A 19,232-nucleotide genomic window follows, 5' to 3' on the forward strand; every position below is an offset into this window, starting at 1 on the left:
TCTTTCTGTTTTCATCAGTCTGAGCGCAGATTTGAGACAGAGCTCCAGTAACACACAATGAGAAACAGGGACCTGTCACTATTACAAGGTGACTGCATACTTGCTGGCCACACAGATGCAGTGGGCATTGGAGCAGAAATGCAGCTCAAAGATCTAAAGGTCAGAGTAGCGTTTGTTTAAAATACACACACACACACACACACACATATATATATATGTATTTGTGATAAACTGAAGGAACTGAAATCTAGTGCTCACATCTGGCAAGTCAACTGAGCAAATCAAGAAGAGCCAAGAAACCAATTTACGCACAGTGGTGATGACAAAGCTTGATGCAACAGATCTTCAAGCATCAAGAACAGCAGCAGTGGTGGGAAGGGACATATGGAGGTCACCCAGCCCACCCTCCTGCTCAGAAAAGGATTGCCACTGCCACCATGAGCTCAGGGCATGTGTGGCTTTCCCCAGCCAAATCCCAAAGCTCTCTAAGGACAGAAATGTTCTGCCTTCCCAGCACCACATTCACCTGTATTTCCCCATCTCCTACCTGAGTTTGGCTGCAAAGAGACCCCACAGTTTCACCAGAGAGCCTCAAATGAACCACAGACAGGAAGAAGCATCACTCTACATCAGTATATGTGTTTCAATACTTCAGTAAAATGGGAAGAGCAGAAATCCAACAGCCCTGAGCACTGTTCTCCAAAATTCTGCTTGCTCCTCTCTCTTCAGAGCTTTCATTTCCAGTCCCTGCCCAAACAGCAGGGGCTGAAAGGCCTCAGGTGTGCTCAAGCTAAAATTTTGCACTATCTAGCTGATGCGGAAATAAATTATGAGTATTTTACCACTGATAAGAAGTGACCAATGCACAGCCTCTGAAAACAGAGTGGATGGCCACACCAGAGGCTTCAGCTAATATATTTGTCAGAAGATTAAAAAAAACAGCTGTAGTGAGCTTTATATGACATAGCCAAATTGCAAATTACAATTAATGATTGCAGAAATTCCCCACTGCTCGCATAACTTCTTTCTGTGGTAGAAGGAAATGGAGGAGAGATCGAAAAGAATGCCAATGAGCATCCCTCATCTCTGGCATCTTCTGTTCTTGCTCCAATTAGCAAAGGAGTCCCTGTGTGATGTTACTCCTTGCACTGCTACAGAATACTCCTCAGCTACAGCTTCAAACCACAGTAAACACCACTCAGTATGATTATTTTGGCCAACATGCTTCCCTTCTCAGAGGAGTTTCATGAACACTTCCGTCACAAGGGCAGTTTTTTCACTAGGAAAGAATGAGAAAACTCCAGGCTAACACTTGGAAGGTAGCAAAGCCTTTCAGCAAGCAGCAACCCCAACCAGCGTAGTTTACTTTTCTAATCCAACTATCATTCCCGATACTCCTAAATTATCAGAATAAAGATTAACAGATCTCTGGAAAACAAAGGGTTTACACCCTGCTAAAGCAAAATCAACGTTATTTTTAGCATTCAAGTGTATGTGTTCATCAGGAACAGGTCGTACACAAAGGATCTGGCCAACAGTGTTCAGATTTGAAAATAAGTGAATAAAGTAAAGTAGAAAAAGGTTGGAAAGAGCAGGAAAACTTAGCCTGAAGGCTTGGACACATCCTGATAAAGGAAGCCTCTGTTCATCAAGGTACACAGATGCAGTTTATTCCCAGTAGATATATTTTCAGTAAAATGGATAAAATCATGAGTGTGCTGTGACAGAATCAGCCTAATATCTGATAGTACACACCTTGAATAATAGTTTCATTAGCAAAATAAAAATAGAAGCCTTAGGAAATCCCAATTTGCATATTATCTAATGGAAGCGGAGATGTTATATCTGCAACTGCACACCTGTCAGGGAGCACTGGTTTGTGCCAGCCTAAATTAATGCATGGTTTCAACCTGTAATGATAACAATTACACAGAAACATCCATAGGGGAATTAACAACAGCAGTGTTAACTAACACAGGGAACGCATATCAGATGTGATGTGGCGTACGATATGTTTCAGGCTAACCTGGTCCGTGCAGAAGAGCTCACATTTCCTGTTTCACTGGCATATCATCCAATAGCCTCACTGATTAGTCCAAAGGAAAGCTCCCACTGTGACGTAAAATCACTTAAAATGACAATTTTAAACCAGAACTGAATGGTTTTCTTTGTATACATGGCACCAAACCAACTCTCCCATCCCACTACTCTATTTGATGCTGTATGTTTCAGGGCACGCTGCATTTAAATTAACCATACCAAAGAGCAAACAATAACGGCTTGGCAGGACAAAGAAACACTGCATGAATTTTATTAAAACAGCTACTTATCACTCCAGACATCCTGTAGATAAAGAATGAGCTTCCCACCCTTGGGGATCATACTGTTGCCACTTTAAGCAAAGTCTTGATTATGCCTTCCCTGGAGAGAGACAGAAAGAGAAAGAAAGAGAGGGCTGTCCCAATTAGACAATGTGCATGGACCACATCCCTATGAGGTAATTCAAGCCTATTTTTAAATATACGGACATATTTATATTTCAGAGGTCATATTTCACATTTTAAAGTGTTCTGTGCCTGGGAGGAAGAGTGAGAGAAAAGTTCAGGTCTTTGTCAGCAAAGCATTCCTGAAAATTTAGCCATAAGCTGCAAATCTAATCTGGCCATTAGTGTATGAATTCCTCACTAAAGAGGGTAGTCTTGAAGAGCCACAGCCTGTGGGCATTTTCCTTTAGAAAGGTAGCAGCTTTTCTACCTTTTGTAGATGCTGTAGAAAGCAAACAGAAATCAAAGGATTATTCCAAGATTCAAAAACCATCTAAAAAAAACCAAAACAACCCGGTATTTTCTTTTGTTGTTTCTGTTCACAGAAATAGGGTTTTATCACTGTTGAACAGAACAGATACTGTGAATCAAATCATATACTGTAGTGTTATTCCTGTAGTTAGATTGGAATTCATAAATAGGCTTAATGGACACTAGCTAAACTCAGCACTTGCAGGGTTTAGCTAAATCTGTCTGCTTTACAGAAAAACAACTCCTAGTTAGGAAAAAAAAAAGCATTCTTCAATATACATCAAAGGTTTCCACGTTTAAAACACTAGTAGTTCACACTGAATGTGAAACATTTTTTACCCGACACTTCCTACATAACAAAAGGCAGTGACAGCAGGAAACATTCAGTGAACGATGGTTACAAAGAGGAGAAATTCCTACTTCCCTTTACTCCAGACCAAATCAATAATTGAATTCTTTAGTCTATGTTTAACGTGTAGTGGCTTATCACAAGCTTTCAGGCACATTTTGGGGAGTCACTTCATTTGAAAATCTATAAACGTCAGCTGTGATCAATAAATGCTTGAAGAAACAACTCCTCCGCCTTACCCTGCCTTTAATACTGATTAAAAAGAATAAAGAGAAGGGCCTGACTCACTCCTTGTGCATGCCCATTTACATAGAAATACTATGGAGTAATCCTAGCTAGAGCTAGGATTGCAGTAGCAAGCTCCATTTATAGGGCAACCTTAACTCGTTTTCTTAACCTGTTTTGACACAGTTCAGATGTTAAAATATTAACTATGAAGAATCAAACCAAAAACACTGGAACTGCTCAGGTAATGAGTTACCAATCTTTTTCAGAGAATGACAAAAACCTTAATGAAATGAACGCAAGATTCGAATTTCAGTTGTGAAGGATTTTGAATACCGAAGTTCCCACAAGGTATAACTTGTTAATACATAAAGCGATCAGAACTTCAGACATTTGTATACTAGGTAAAAACACTCCATCAAATTATGACTGGTAAAAGAACTGAAGGCTTCAGAAATATAAGAGAGTAGAAGAGGAATCTAGCATACGTTTTTTTTTTTTGCAAGTGTTTTCAGCTGTCAAGGAATCTTCTTGGCTCTCCTGGAATTCAAGATAAGTGGCTGGAAAAACTGAAAGGTGAAATAAAAAGAACAGCATACAGAAATGGAAAATCTAACTCTCTGACGGTCATACTTACACTCAACACAGAATATAGTAGCAATGTCCTTTAAAGACACTACAGTCTAATGACATGTTTCATAAAAGCAACGTTGAGACAGAAGGGAGGACAAATGCTTTGCAGTGCTGTCTGACAAGGATACAAGTTTCTAGCATGAAAACCTGATACATGCCTGAGGTCCTGCACTACAGCGATACCTTATTGGTAGGTGATGATTTTGAGCACTGTTATACTACACTGCTGAAAACTCAACCTGGCACTGATAATATACACCAGGAATTCAACAATAGCTAATAATGATAAGTGATTCTCTGCTCATATTGTGCAGCAAGAGATTTGAAGTTGACAGTTATTTGACTTGTGCATGCTGTCCAAGTAACTAAATGCCTCACGTGAATGTCCAGTATCTCTATATAACATAAGTAGAAGTTTAAAAGCTTTGCAATGACTGTCAATCAAGACCTACTTACAGCACTGCCCTTTGTCTAGTACCAGCATTAGAGTTACTGAATGTATGAAGCTTGCAGAGGATTATAGCCATCAAAAGGAAAACTATATTTGCCAAAGTTTACCAAGCTGTCCAAGACACTGCTGCTAAAGAGGAAGAGAGAAGCTTGGCACAAGAAAGCAATGGTTCCAGCAGAGGGTTCATCAAGTTTTTTGACACATATTACTGGATCAAAAACGCTTCAACCAGACAACTAAAAGGGCAGAACCATTATGAACCAACATCTGAAGGGGTTACTTCACCCCAGGAAACGGTTAATTAGGTGTCTGTCCTCCCACACCCTGCAAAATGCCAACATAAACATTATTACATACTTTAAGTAATGGGAAAGAAATACAGAGTACATTCATGCCTGCTTCGGATCAAAACCATACTGCCAAACCATCCAGTAGCGTGCGACCATTCAGCAACAGCAGAACACAAGAACCCAGTGCCTTATCACAGAATACAAGGTTTACTCACGTTCTTACTGCATGCTACAAAACGTTCTCTTACAGAGCATGTATTAAGTGCCCACCAAATTAGAAAATGCCAAGAAATTACATAAAAAGAGCTGTGTTGTTTTTGGTTTTGTTTGCATTTCACCCTTCCCTCAATAACTACTTTTTATCTCTTACATTTATAGCATTTTACAAAGTCTAGTTTCTGCCAGCTTTCCCCATTTTGCAAGTACAGAAACAGGCCCTGATGCTACAACCAGCTTCCTCAAAACACCATCACTTGTCTTCACAAATTTCCCCAGCCTTGCCCTTATGGCAGGTGCTGGTTCACAGTCCCTTCTTTCAGGGTCTGCTTTCTGGTTCATGTGTCCTTTTAGCTGTTTGCCCTTTCCAACTGGCTCTGCAGCGAAGCAAACCCACCCCTTTTCCCCATTGCTATAATGAGATGAGTAGCTCCTCCTTTCATCTCGAGATTTCTTCCCCATCTGGGGTTTCCCATTGTTCCTTCTCCCATTCTTTTCCCCCCTTCCTTTGTCAAGCATCATCCTTTGTAGCACTCTGGCAGTTTCCACTTTCCTTCATCAGCCACCTGCAGAGAACCTGGGTCACACCGGTTTCCTTCCCTCAGACAAAGCCCCCAGCTTGCCTATTGTCCAGCTAACACACTATCATTAGCTAATAACGCCTCATTTCATCTACAGGCCGAGAAGAATGTGCTACAGAAGAGCTAAGCTGCATGCACATTCACACGCAGCCACCTTAAGCCACGACACCCATATTTATGACTCCATCACCTTTGCTGCTCCTCGCTGTAGGTGAGACATCACCTCTGAACGCATCACAGCTGGAACCCTTAGGGGCAGCTCCCAAACACCAGGTTGCAAGGGTTTATTTGCAATCACCAGCTCTCAGAGACAATGAGGAGTGTTGCTTCTTTGGGAGCAAGAAGTCAGTCTTCTAAACACAATGTTATTGCTCCCTTACACAAGTGTCTTACTAACCTCGAACGAGTGACAGTTTCCTCAGATACAAACAAAAGATAGATCATTCTTTTTGACAATAAATGTTTGTTAGCACCTTACTGTTTACTCAGCCTTTATCAATAAGATTGCTGTCAAAAGGGGAAAAAAAAATTCACAGATAATTTTAACCATAACTTTACACTTACGCTAATGCTCTGAATAGAAACAAACCAAGAAAACAAAACAACAAAGATCTGCAAACTGTGCCAGGAGACTTATCTCACAGACAGACATTTCCTAAGTGGATTTTTGGAACTTGGCATATCAGACCAAGTTTCCATGAATACTTTGAGGCCGTTAGTAGCCTGATGCTGCAAGTGCTTTATTTAGACACAGCACTTTCTGGAAGTCTGAAATTCAGAACTAGCAAAAAAAAACCAAGTCCTTGTCCATTTGCTGAGAGGCAAAGCAAGTTAGAAGAAAGCTACTATTAGGCTGCTGTAGTGGAAGGTGGATCTGTCCACAGACACATGCGAAATACTGGGGCCTGGGAGGTTAAAATAATGTTTGCGAGCTTTTTCTTTTATAGAATCTTTTATAGATTTCTTTTATAGAATCAGATGAATAATACCACAACCAGTGATACATATTTGTGGATCAAATGCGATACCAGCTGAAATACCTCTATGACTCATTTATTTGAATGTAGGGGACAGATGAAACAAAATAAATCTCGGGTTCCTATTAAAAAATAGAGGGAATGCCATTAGAAATGTACACATCTCCATTTTGAACAGACAAGAGCATACAGAAAGTGCACGATCTTAGTGAAAAGATAAACAGCTGGATTGACTGGCTTCCATTAACCAGTGACCCACTTGTCAAACATAAGCTTTCGATTTAGAAGAGTGATTACATGAAGCCGCTTATATTAGACAAAACAGATTTGAGTTATGAAATCAGATCAAGTCTGAAAACACTTGAATGCAATCAATAGTGTTCTTCTGTAAAGACACAAGGTGGGAACCCATTATTGTTTTTAAAATGTCCAATGTAATGTAACAGTATTTTCTACAGTACTGTTCACAGTATGTTTATCCCATGCAGCCCGCTCAGGTCATTAGCGATGAGCCAAATCCAGACCTCATGTAAGAGGATGAAGCTGATGGAAGCCACTTCATAAAGCTCAGCTTGAGGGCACCACTGCTTTCCTCGTACTGTGGATATTTATGCACAGAAAACTCAGACTGGCACTCCCCACACTGGCACTGTGATGCTCAGCCAGCCTAATTGCTCACAGCAGATATCTAACAGAGCTATATGGGTGGTGGTGGCAGGTATCCAGCTGAGGTTTCGGAGGCTGCAGCACTTGGCCCTTGTGTAGGCTCCTGCCTCCACAGGCCTCCCTTTTGCTCCTGCATCACTCTGAAGCAGGAACAAATGCATGAGAAGATACTGACAATCACAAAAACTGGGCTTGGGTGTAAGCTCTGAGTTAATAGCAGAGGAAACACAACGACGGCAGAAAATTACTAGGTCCTAGGAAATTGAAAACCCCTAATTTTACCACCTTGTAACATAGCAGTAAAGCACACAGCAGCAGCCACCCCACACCCTACTTCTGACTAACCAAGTCTCCAGCAAGGCTGAAGGTGACATTATTATAAACAAAGTTTTTAACCTAAGGATAACTCCTAGAATTAAAGACGCATTGCATCCACCTGACCTCATGAACATGCTGTGCATTGCTGGCAGCTCGTGCTTTACTGTGACTCCTCATAGAGGGTGATTTTCTGGAAGCCAGAGATCGTGGGGGAACTTACTGATATCAGAGCCTAAGAAACCAATAAATAAGGCCTAAGTTTCCATCCAAAGTGATTGTAAAGAAATACTAGGAAATGCTGAAACTTGAACAGCCCAGCACCTGCTGTTCAGGTTCCTACTTCAGTCATAGCATCAGAGAGGCAACATGGCACCCACCACATCACAGCACACATGCACTTCACACAGAATGTGATACAGGCAGGAACACAGCCACAGCACTCGGCTTCACACCTCCCACCGCATCTGCAATAGCCTGCAGGTTTTAGAAGCAGGTCCTCTGTTGCCTTAAACTGAACCAGTCTGTCAGCAGATGCAGGATGACTGCACAGAGCCAGCAGAGGTTCTACTCGCATTTGCAAGACTATGTTTATAAAATCCAGACACTGCTCTGAAAAAATGAAACAGCTATTTTACAGCATCTGGATGCACTACAAATACCTCATATTTGACACATCTGACGAGGTTTCGTGTTTTTGCTTTCTATGAAGGACCTACAAAAATAACAATGATAATAATGGTTTGCTGTTAGAATAAAAGCTGAGTCATACATGAGTTGTTCTTTATCAATTATTCTCCCATTTCTAAGTGAACCATCACTGACAGACAAAACACAGAAGGCAGCAGCAACAACAACTACCCCACAAACATAGGTATAATTCTTTTATTTCTGTTGTATATTGTCATTATATTGACAGCCGTGACACAAAGTAGCAACATTCTATAACCTCTGAACAGTCCTGTTGTGTATAAATGAAAAAGGAGGCTTCTGTACCATTCTGAGCACAAAAGGTAACAGTGGCATGAAAACAGCATAATATCCTCATTACAGTAGAAAATGAGTTTCCTATTTAATAAGAACTCCAACCATAAGCCTCTGTGTTATTGTGAATTTATGTCAGTGCTGTTGTCAGCTCCTGCATTTGAAAGGATCTCATTATTAAGTTCTAACAAACCCACACATTATCTTTTTGAAAAGCTAAGTTACGTTCCTGATGAATCACCGCTTTGCTGAGCTCCTGTGGGATAATTTTTGGTACGGGATGCTGAAAAAATAAATATCACCCCAAAGTTCATAATATTTCCAGACAATACCATAAATGGCTATTCAAGCTAACCAATTCCTAAGTTAAAAAGGGAACAAGCACTGGTGCATACAAAGCCATACACAAACATTCCATTTAAGTTAACTTTTCTCCGTTAGATTCAGAATTTAGGTCTCCCATTTTCTCATGATGGATCAAAACAACACATAAAGCAGCTGCATCCTATACTGAACTGTCTCCCAAACAGATGTCCTCCACTGCATTTTGGGGGACCTGACATTGTTTCCACAGGATGAAAAGGCTTTCAAAGCTGTCCGCTCGGCCCAGAAGTTCAAATATTTCATACATCTGAATTCTTTTGGCTGAAAGTTCAAAGCAGCCCCTAGGGAAGTCAGGTCTTCTGTGGTAGGAATTAAGGGGACCAGTCTGGGGAAACAAGCAAGGTTCCCACCGAGCGGGAAACAGAGCTCACTTATCTAGAAGCAGCATTTATTTTACACCAGTGCTGGTTCTGGCATGTAGGGAGAATGAAGTGAGAGGGAATGTGCCTTTATTCTTCCCAGTTTATGTAACTCAGTGCAGCATTTGCATGAAGGACCAGGCACTATTTGTTTCTGCACAGGGGAGGAATGAGAAAAGGTCCCTCCCTGAACAAATCACAAATCAGTAGCTCAACATACGTGTGTGTTTATACATAACTAAAATTTGCTTTCTTTTCTCCTATCCTCAATCTTACCACAACATTTCTGAACTCATGTGAGAACTATAAAATTCTTGGATGCTCCAGCATTCATTCCTTACATTATTCTCCATGTAACTTAACTCCAGCATAAAGAATGCTCCTTTGCCAGCCTCAAAAGCACCAGAACATGATTGGAAGGTTTCCTGAGTGACAACTAGCATGTAGCAGTACGTTACATGGATTTACTTTCTGCAGTTCTAAGCTCAGCTAACTCTCTAGCAATATAACAAATGTCTAGTATTAAAAGGCTGGAAAGCAGATTTTCATTTTGATATAGTAGGCCATAAGGACTAAAAGATTTGGAGAGAAAGGGTTACACAGTGAGCAGCAATGCATGGAGAATACACCAGAGAGCCCTCTGCCGCTTCAAGAGTAGGGTTACTGATTCCAGGAAAACCACGTGTTTCAGATAAGTTCCTAATTACACAGATAGTATGTGACCACCAAATGAACATTTATATGACCAACTACATCCTATCTCAGTGCTCATCGTTCTCTTCAATTTTCCAGTAGCTCCAAAATACTTGTGAGAATGCAGTATAACATCAGTAATGAAGCAGTACTTCAGCAGCATCCCTTATCCCTGCATGAGTAGAACAACTAGATGAAATTTGCCACGGATGAGTATAGGGCACTGCCCCATCACACTTCCACCTGCCACATGGGAAGGAGCATGTCCACAATACATTTTCCTGGGCACTAAATAACTTGGAGCAAATCCCAAGTTTCACTGTGAAACGAGGCTTTAAAATAGCTCAGACACAAACCTCTTATTTTCAACTTAACTAAAAGCATGAACAAAAGTACCACCACAAAGTGCAGTGTCTCCTACCCTCATCCAATGTTAGGCTTGTATCAGCTTTTCAAGCACTACCAGAAAACTGGTGGTCTATTTTAAAATGAAAGTGCTTCATTATACAGCCTCAGGATCGTTTCAATGTTATACGTATTTTCAGCACTAGCTATGAATAACCACACACTCCCACCCTGTACCACAAACTATTAATGATGCGAAGAGAAAATGCATACATAGCACCCACCACAACACAGTGTGCAGTGCCAGTGGCCCATTTATTCCAAAAGGAGTTGTATTACTGAGCATCCTGCACTGCATTTTGACAACAGTTATCATTTCTTGTGTAGAAGCAGAGATGCATGGTAAGGATAGAAAGAGAGAAAGTGACAGCTAGAAGAAGCACAGATCTGCTGGAGGTGCATCCTTTCTAAACATTGCCACCTTGTGGGCCTTGCATTTCCCTGTAACATTCATCCCTTCTCTCTTCACTGGTGACTCAGTGAGAGGATTTCAGAGAAATCAAGTTGGAGGCTGCAGAGTTTGAGGCAGCATCCAGCTGGGATGGGATGCCATTTAACTCAAATATTTGGGAATTTAAAAAAAGACAGCACTTTACAGATTCCATCTGGTGTAAGTTACTAACCCTTTACAGCAGCATTTGGTGTGCTTTTCCATTTCAAGTTAAAGGAAGCACTAATAGTGTACAGAAGTGTTAATATTTTTTAAAAAAGCCAGCAAATAAAAATAAGAATATGATTTCCTCAGTGTTCTCAGTAATAATAGTAGTTTTCCCCTTTTATCCCCTTCTACCATCATCTCCTTCCGACACCAGCCAAAAAGACAAGCTGCTTCCAAAATGTTTGTGGCAGCTAGTCTAGCTTCCATCATTTCTGTTGCATGAATGAATAACTCTTAATGACTTGAATCTTTTAATTACACGGTTAAATACACTGCAAAAGAATACTACTAACTATTGGTACCAAACCTACTTAGCTACTGCATTAAAAACACAAATCAAGTGCAAATTCTTGAACATCTTATCAATCACAAGCACAGTAACAAACACATACAAAGAAACAGTACTTACTTTGAGCATCCAAACACTTTCCCTGTTTGCTGGCTTGAGCTATTCCTTGCAGCAATTTGGTTCTGGAAAGAAAGCATGAAAACATTTAGTTCAACAAGCAAATAGGAAATAAATAGATACATCACTGAATGGTCTTTGTCTGTATTGGTTGGGCAGTGATGCAATAGCCGTATTCTAAAAGTGAAGCAAGAGGAGAAGTCCCCCATTACAATAACCTAATTCAGCTGTGTACACAATAGTTCTGTGTCTAACACATCTGCACAACAATCAGATGCCCCTCTGATATAGTAGCAAGTCTATGAGCTCCCTTGTGCGGCGCTACATTCAGAGTTTATTCATAATTGTTGAGCACATGGCTGATTCTTCATCTGACCATGCTTCTGCAGAGCACAGGCAATCAGTTATGACCATTGTGTCATGCAACCGGGGCCTTGCTACACTTGTCTAAACAGATTTATGGGGGAAAATAAACCTACCATTGAGAAACATGAACCAATACCCAGGAGAACTCATGGTTTTGCTAATACAAAACTAAAAAGACACTGGCAATCATTAGAGTTTTCTTACTTGGCAATGAAGCCACGATGCTGCCCACTTGCAGCAGACACATTCAAGGCCCAATCCTTTCCATGTTTTTTGGCACAGTTTCCTACAACTCCTGGATTTGTCCTCACATCCATTCTCTCAAGTGCTGCATCACAGGCTACAGAAACACAAGCAGGAGCAACCATATGTGGCTTTCATATATGGTTTTCTGTTTGTGTTATGAATTACGTATTAGGGTTACGTGGCTAGATTTCTTAATTCACCTTCTCAGTCAGCAGGAAATATCATTCCTAGCAGGTAAATAATGGTTTACTCAGATTGAGGCTCTGGTTATTGCTTGTTTTGCATTCATGGCCAACTAGTTGAGACACAACAGCAGGAAAGGGTATTCTGAAGGCATCCACCCCTGTGGAACAGCATGAACCTACATTAAACAGATCCCAGCAGCACTCACACTGAATCAGGACTGAGTGATGCAAGAAGCTTCAGCTTCCAGATCAGGTGAATTTACATTGGTCCTAAACTATTTTAAGTGGAGGAAAAAAAACAAGTCTCTTTCCAATACATTATTATCTGGGAAAGGTAAACAAACCTCTAAACACAGCTTGCCTGTCTAGAGGGCTGGATCCCAGCTCCGGGAGCTGTGAGTCATTCTGGCAGAGAACTTAGGAATCCTGTGAGCAGACTGGAAAGCTGAAGCTACCTTAAAGCCAAACCAGAATAGGAATTAGCTATTAAACATGTTATTGTTTCATTTCTTTGAATCTCTCCCAGCCTCTTAAGCTTTGCTTTTCAACGTACTCTCTTTTTCCTCCATTTGTTTAATGTGGAAAGTGATTCCAGCACAGCTGACAAACCTCAGGCATCCTACTGGCATAGGAACAGCAAATCTGACGTGGTATGTTAGCTTTTTACTCAACTAGACCTTCTGAACCAAAGCTGGGATCTAACAGCACTGCTCCAACAGCTTGTAAGGAAGGGACACTCCTAAGACAATGTTTAAAGGAGTGATCTTGCATCAGGTGTTGAGAACTGCTAGCAGGCAAAAAAGCAGTGGTGAAGCATGGTGATTCCCTTGGAAATGCAATAGACAATCTGATCATGGAACCACTTCTCAGCTACATTTTCTGAACAGAGTGCTATTTATCAAAGGCAGGTAACTATTTCATTGTCCTCGGTAAGCAGACCTCAATTTGAGAGTTCTTTGCTTAATGACACCACACTGAACTATGCCCATAAACAACATAATCACAAAAATAACAAAAAAAGGGGAGGGGGAAGAAAAAAAATCATCATAACAGAGGTTACTGATGCCTGAAAACTAATGATCCATGATCTACACACAGGTCAAACCAAGGATGTTACACCTCAGCAGCATCTCCTGACTTCTGCCTGCATGCAGGTGCTCACCTGAGCCACAGGTGATGAGCAGCATGGTGGCTTTGGCCAGGTGAGATAATTGGCATTCATTTGCCACTGTGTGCAGCAGCACTCCCAGGCCTCCACCTGCTCCACAAGTCATGCCAACACCTCAACCTGTACTTCTAGCTTCAGATGCCAGAGCAGCATCCAGGCAAGGGAGTGGTAGGAAACACTGGGTCATTAAGGTAAAATGTAATTTAGGTGGACAAAGGAATGCAGAAGAGGTCCTAGTTACTGAATGTGAAGGAGCTAACTATGAGGTGCTGGAGCTCTCTTTAGAATGGTGGAAGGATAAAGGCATGCAGGGAAGACAAAGGAGAGGCAAGGATGCCATCTCTTTCCCTCCTCTACACACACTGTTCATAGCTGCAGACTCAGGCATCATAGCACTGCTGTGCATGTAGTAGTAAGCACAGTTCAGCCCCTTAATACTCTCCAACACACACAGGCCATTATGACATTAAAATAGGTGCTCACCTCCTAAATAGATTATCTATCAAAACATCTTGAGAAGTCATTCCTTCTACACTGATAAACATGGGAAAAAGGCCAAGAAGTAAAAGGGAAGAGAATAAATATCTAGAGGATCTCAAATCTGTGAGTCCAAGCCCAGCCAAAGGCTGCTGGACCGGCAGGACACAGGCTTCCAGGAAGGAGATCAGAAAGAACTTTGTGGGGCCCCTCACTTCACCAGCTGTATCCACAGCCCTGTATCCTATGTTTGTTTCTTTCTCAGATGTAGAGGAGTTCCAGAACGTGCTCTTTGTGATAGTGTGCACTGCTGATGGCCTTGGGCAGATTCAATAGACCATTGTGAAGAGTGAGCAAAGCCTCAAAATGGTGGTAAGGTAACACTTTGCTATAGAAAGGGAAAGGGGAACTTCACAGAAACCAAGACAAAGGGTAACTGTACATTTAAAAGTGCAGGGAAAGGGGGAATTGCAGACACTTAGTCAAAATAAAGCCAGAGAAGAGGGCAATAAAGATAAGAAGAAACTGTCCAGAGACCTCTGACAAGAAGGATTAGATACCCCCCCCCGGGCAAGATGATGCCAACATGGGAGAACAATAACAGCAGATAACACCAAGAAGAAAACAGAAGAAGAATTTCACCCCAAAACATCGGCAAGGGTCGCGGGGAATGGGGTCAGGGGGAATGAGGGAATGGGGTCGCGGGGAACGGGGCCATAGGGAATGTAATGAATATGTAATCAAACTGAGGAGGAGACTATTGATTATGTATTAGCTTAACCTATATCTGTAACACACTTTTCTCTTTACGGTGTGCAAGTTTGGAGGAGCTATCCCCCTTGCACCCGGCGCTGCGCAACGCTGGAATAAACATACCTGCTTTATAACCCATCTCTGGATTATAGAGTTTGATTCCGCAAGTCAATTTGGCACCCCAGATGGGACCCTCTCTGTTCGGCTGCAGGACCAGCTGAGAAGGGGGACGCCTTTGGCGCGCCCCGAGATTTCTCGGAAGGACTCCCCTCCCTCATCTGATCACTGCAGGAGCAGACAAGAACCATCTATCGGCGGACCAGGTATGTGAAATGGGGGACCCGTAAGTCGTGAGGAGACGTCCTACGCAGGGCACAGTGGAGTCGGCGTGCTCCCCCCCAGGGATGTGAGCTCACGGGTTAGGTTAGGTTGCCGGCTGGGTTAGGACTCCCTAGGGAGTGCCTACAAAGGGGCCAGTAAGTCGTACGCATGGTAAAAGAGCTATTGCTCACATTCAGGTGATTGGTAATTGGGCAGAGCTTGTCTGCTCTCTCGTACAGGGTGATTTGGGTAATCCTGGGATAACTGGTATCGTACAGCGCTGTCTATATAGGTGGCCTAAGTCAACTAGCACCGGTGTTCTTAACATCTTTGGTTAAGCTTAACAAATGATATATTGTAATTCTGTTTGAATTGTCGTGTGAGTGTGGTGTGAGTGAGACGCAGCCCAGCTGCGGGGCGAGTGTGGAGTCCCGACCCGCGGTTCCGTCCTCCCGCGAGGGAAACGGCCGGGGACGGACGAAGCGAAAGTTGTCTCCAATACTTGTTTGTCTTTGTTTTAATACATGTTTATTTTGTATTATTAATTACTGGTTGTTGTAAAGTATGTGGTCATAAGTCATAACAATGCTGTTGTGTCAGAAGTGGTTTTACTTATAAAAGAATATGGTGGTTTATATTAAGTTACGATGGGAAAATCACAGAGCAAAGAGGTCCTTGCGCGCTCACCCCTGGGGTGTATACTGGCACATTGGCGAGATATCGCTGGGGAACCAGGAGGAACCCTGAGCCGAAAAAAAAAAAAAAAAAAAATCCTGATTAAATATTGTAATCAGTGGTGGTTGATGTATAAGCTAGAGGACAGGGACAATGAACATATAGAGGGATGTCTGTGTGGAATGAGCATCAAGCCATTTATGTGATACTGTGTTCTGCCTGTGAAGAGGTGTAAGGGAGGTGGGTCAGTCAGTGCTGGCTCTGTGGCGAGAGGTTTATAACTGAACGATATGGATTGCTAAGGGAAAGTTATAAGGTAGTAAGAGTGTTTATGGAAACTGAAGAACTGTGTTGTTTGATTTGTGGGTTTTGAAGGGAATGGGACAAACTGTTTTGCTGGTATAAGAAAGTGTAGTTGTTAATGTCATACGGAAGTATTGTTGAGGGTACGTGGAAGTGTAAATGAGAGTACAAATAGTGGAATAGTGTACAGAGGAAAAAGGGTTAAAGAGAAAGTGAGTTTATCTGTGCTGGCATGAGAACAACCCCCCCGCACCGTTCCCCTGCAATCAGAACTCTCAGAGTGGGAGAGGGAGCCAGGGTCAGAGACTGCTGCTGTAAACTGCAAAGGGGGAGGTGGAGAGGACAGGGCATTGGAAGTGAGAATAGCCTTCATGTGCAGAGATGTGGGAAATCTGAAATCTGGGCAGCACTGGACGGCTCTGGAGAGGAGGTGAAATGTAATGATTAGAGTTTGGAAAGCGAAAAAGTTTGGGAAGGACACAGGTTGAGGAAGGCAAAGATAAAAACAGGGATGTCAGGTCTGAAGAGAGGAGTACAATAAGAAAAAAACAAACAAACAACAACAACAACAGAAAACAAAACAAACACCTGATTGAGAATCAGAGATGTTCAGGAAATTGAGAATAATAACAGCTGTTACTGTTGTGGTGCTAGAGTAGGGCCATATGACCCAGAGATCCCCCACGAGGAAAGGGGAGGGAGGCTTGAAGAGCCCAGGGAGGGCTCTGCTCCGCTGGAATGAAAGCAGTGTGCAAACTGCAGTGGGACACTGGTAGAGAAATCCGACCAAGCTGAGTGAGAAGGAATTGTCTCTGATTGCAGAACTGAACAATGAGAACTTGGGAAGTTTACCCTAGCAGATACACCGATGAAACTGCAGCTAAAGAAGCAGGATAAAGTAGTTCATTTTCTGATGGATATGGGAGCTTCTTACTACCCATAGATGGTTTTGTAACATTAGTAGGTGCTACTGCCCAACAAGAAAAGGCTTACTTTTGGAATTAATTAAATATAAGCTAAGAAAACAAGTAGGAATACAGGAATTCTTGTACCTGTCAAGTTACCCTGGCAAGAAATTTAATAAAACTGGAGCTAAGGGTCAAACAATATTGGCTGATTAAGAATTGTAAGTCTGACTATTAACACAAACTGGGAAAAACAATGTTATACCCCCAGGAGCCACAGCAATCTCAAATAAGACACACTTAGGGGTGTGGGCATCAGGGCCAAAAATTAAGTTAAAAGCAAGAGCTCACCCACTCGGGGTAAAGTGATGCCCTTTGAGGATATGTGACTGTAGAAGGATAAAAGAAATAATAGATAATTTTTTTTGAGTTTCAATTACTAATTGAATGGGAATCCAAGTACAAAACTCCAGTTTTGCCAATTTGCTAAATTTTCGGTAGTTTGGTAGAAGACATGAGGACAAGTAATAGAATTGTTGAATGGATACACTCAGTGATGGAAAATCCATGCACTTTATCAACCAAGTTAAGGAATGACTAGGTGGAGTTTACCTTCTGGATTTGAGGGAGGATGTCTCTTCTGCCTGGTTTGGCTAAAGGAAGCCTAAGGTTATTTGCCTTTGAATAGGAAAGCCCTAATAAAGGGAGAAGAGACTCAGTTAACCTGGACAGTGTTACCCAGGGTTGTGAGAACAGCTTAATGATTTTTGAGAACCGGTCAACTTGTGAGCCTGAGACCTGGGATCCTCCATCCTAGGGTGGAACTTTACTGGAGCATGTGGATGCCACAGCGACAAAAGGACTGTGTAGAATAGACTGAGAGTTTGCTGAGTTTCTTGGTTTACAGAAAGCACAAATAACTCAGAAATTACAGCTGGACTTTGAACCTTAAGGACTGCCAAGAAAGAAGCCATCTGCTAAGCCCCTGAGCTGCAAACTGCCAAGGAACTCCATACGTTCCCAGGAATGACAGGAGGGTGCTGACCATGGATACACAGCTACGGACTGATGGTAAACCTCAAACAGCTTGAAGTGAGTAAGGGATGGTGCCTGAGGGCAGTGGCTGCACTAGTGCTCAATATTCAAGAAGCCCATAAATCTACACTGGGCCAAAGGATACCAGTTTTAATATCTCATACAGTGTTTACTGTATTGGAGGCAAAAGGGGGACATTAGTTCATTGGCTTTCACCCCAAAGATTCCTGAAATACCAGGCCATCCTGGTAGAGCAGGGTGATGTAGAAATAATTGTGACTAATATTGTCAACCCAGTATCTTTCCTTAGCGGAACTCCCGGAGAACCACTATTACATGACTGCTTTGAATCAACTGAAGCTGCACATTCCAGCCGGTCAGTCGAACCTGAAGGACGAACCCTTAGAAGATGCAGAAGACGCCTGGTTTACCAGCAACTGCAATTTTATGAGACAAGGAGACTGTAAGGCAGGACATGCAGTAACTGCTACTGACCAGGTAATCGAAGCACAACCACCAGCTGTGGGGACTTCCCCTCAGAAGGCTGAAATAACTGCCTTGACAAGAGCTTTAATCATATGGACAGATGCTAAATATGTGCCACACGCTCATAGTACCATCTGAAAAGAGCAAGGATTGCTCACACACAAGAAAAACAGCCTGATTTAAATCTACCAATGGTTATTATATGTTGTAAAAGATATCAGAAATGTAACACTGTACAGGAAACAGAAAATAAGATGATAGATCAGGTGGCAGAACAGGCAGTTGAAGAGGGCTTCAATTCCAGACGGTAAACTTAAAATCTCTGAAGCCAAGTCAAAACCTGTAAAATATTCTAAAGAGAACAGGAGTCCAATTAATAATTTAGAAAGGAAGAGAGCAAGCTGACAGATGTGTGCATGCCCAAATGGACACATTATTATGCCCTTTAGTATTTTATGGAAATTGGTTATAAGGGAAGATAAGAGAATATATTGAGCAAACCAACACTACAAAGTACAGTCCCAGTACCAGGAACAGGGCACAAGTGGGCCTCACGGGAGAGGGCCTTCCAGGGCAACAACGGCAAATTGAGTTCACAGAACTGCCAAGAAAAGGGGGGTACCACTGTATGAAAATTTCTGTAACCTTAGAAACAATTGAGGATGCTGCTGCAGATGCTTGATGGACAATCCAAAAGGAGATATCCTGTTTATCCAAAGATGCACTGCAACATGGAGTAGGCAGGGATAACACCGATTGGGGAATAGTTTTCTCTGGATCATGGGATAAACTTACTAGTTGCCAAATTTAGGATGACTAAAACAGCTTTTCTTAGCCTGCATCACCTTGCTACTCTTGGTGTGTTTTACTTGTGTTGTTATGTCTTTTGTGTCTGTACCAAGGTACTGGAAGGGAATACGAGGTT

The 19,232-nt window shown here is 42.0% G+C and overlaps 1 protein-coding gene across 2 annotated transcripts in view; it reads right to left on the minus strand.

Moving 5' to 3' along the window:
- Positions 1–19,232, minus strand: part of MAPRE2 (microtubule associated protein RP/EB family member 2) — a 92,013-nt gene that overhangs the window by 52,884 nt on the left and 19,897 nt on the right. For both annotated transcript variants that reach the window (XM_085537409.1, XM_015855514.3), the window contains exon 2: positions 11,391–11,452. In XM_085537409.1, coding sequence (XP_085393535.1) covers positions 11,391–11,452 — 62 coding nt within the window. The remainder of the gene's footprint in view (positions 1–11,390; positions 11,453–19,232) is intronic.

This window comes from Coturnix japonica, chromosome 2 (genome assembly GCF_054131305.1).
Source record: "Coturnix japonica strain WE chromosome 2, WE-NBRP24, whole genome shotgun sequence".
Classification (NCBI taxonomy): domain Eukaryota; kingdom Metazoa; phylum Chordata; class Aves; order Galliformes; family Phasianidae; genus Coturnix; species Coturnix japonica.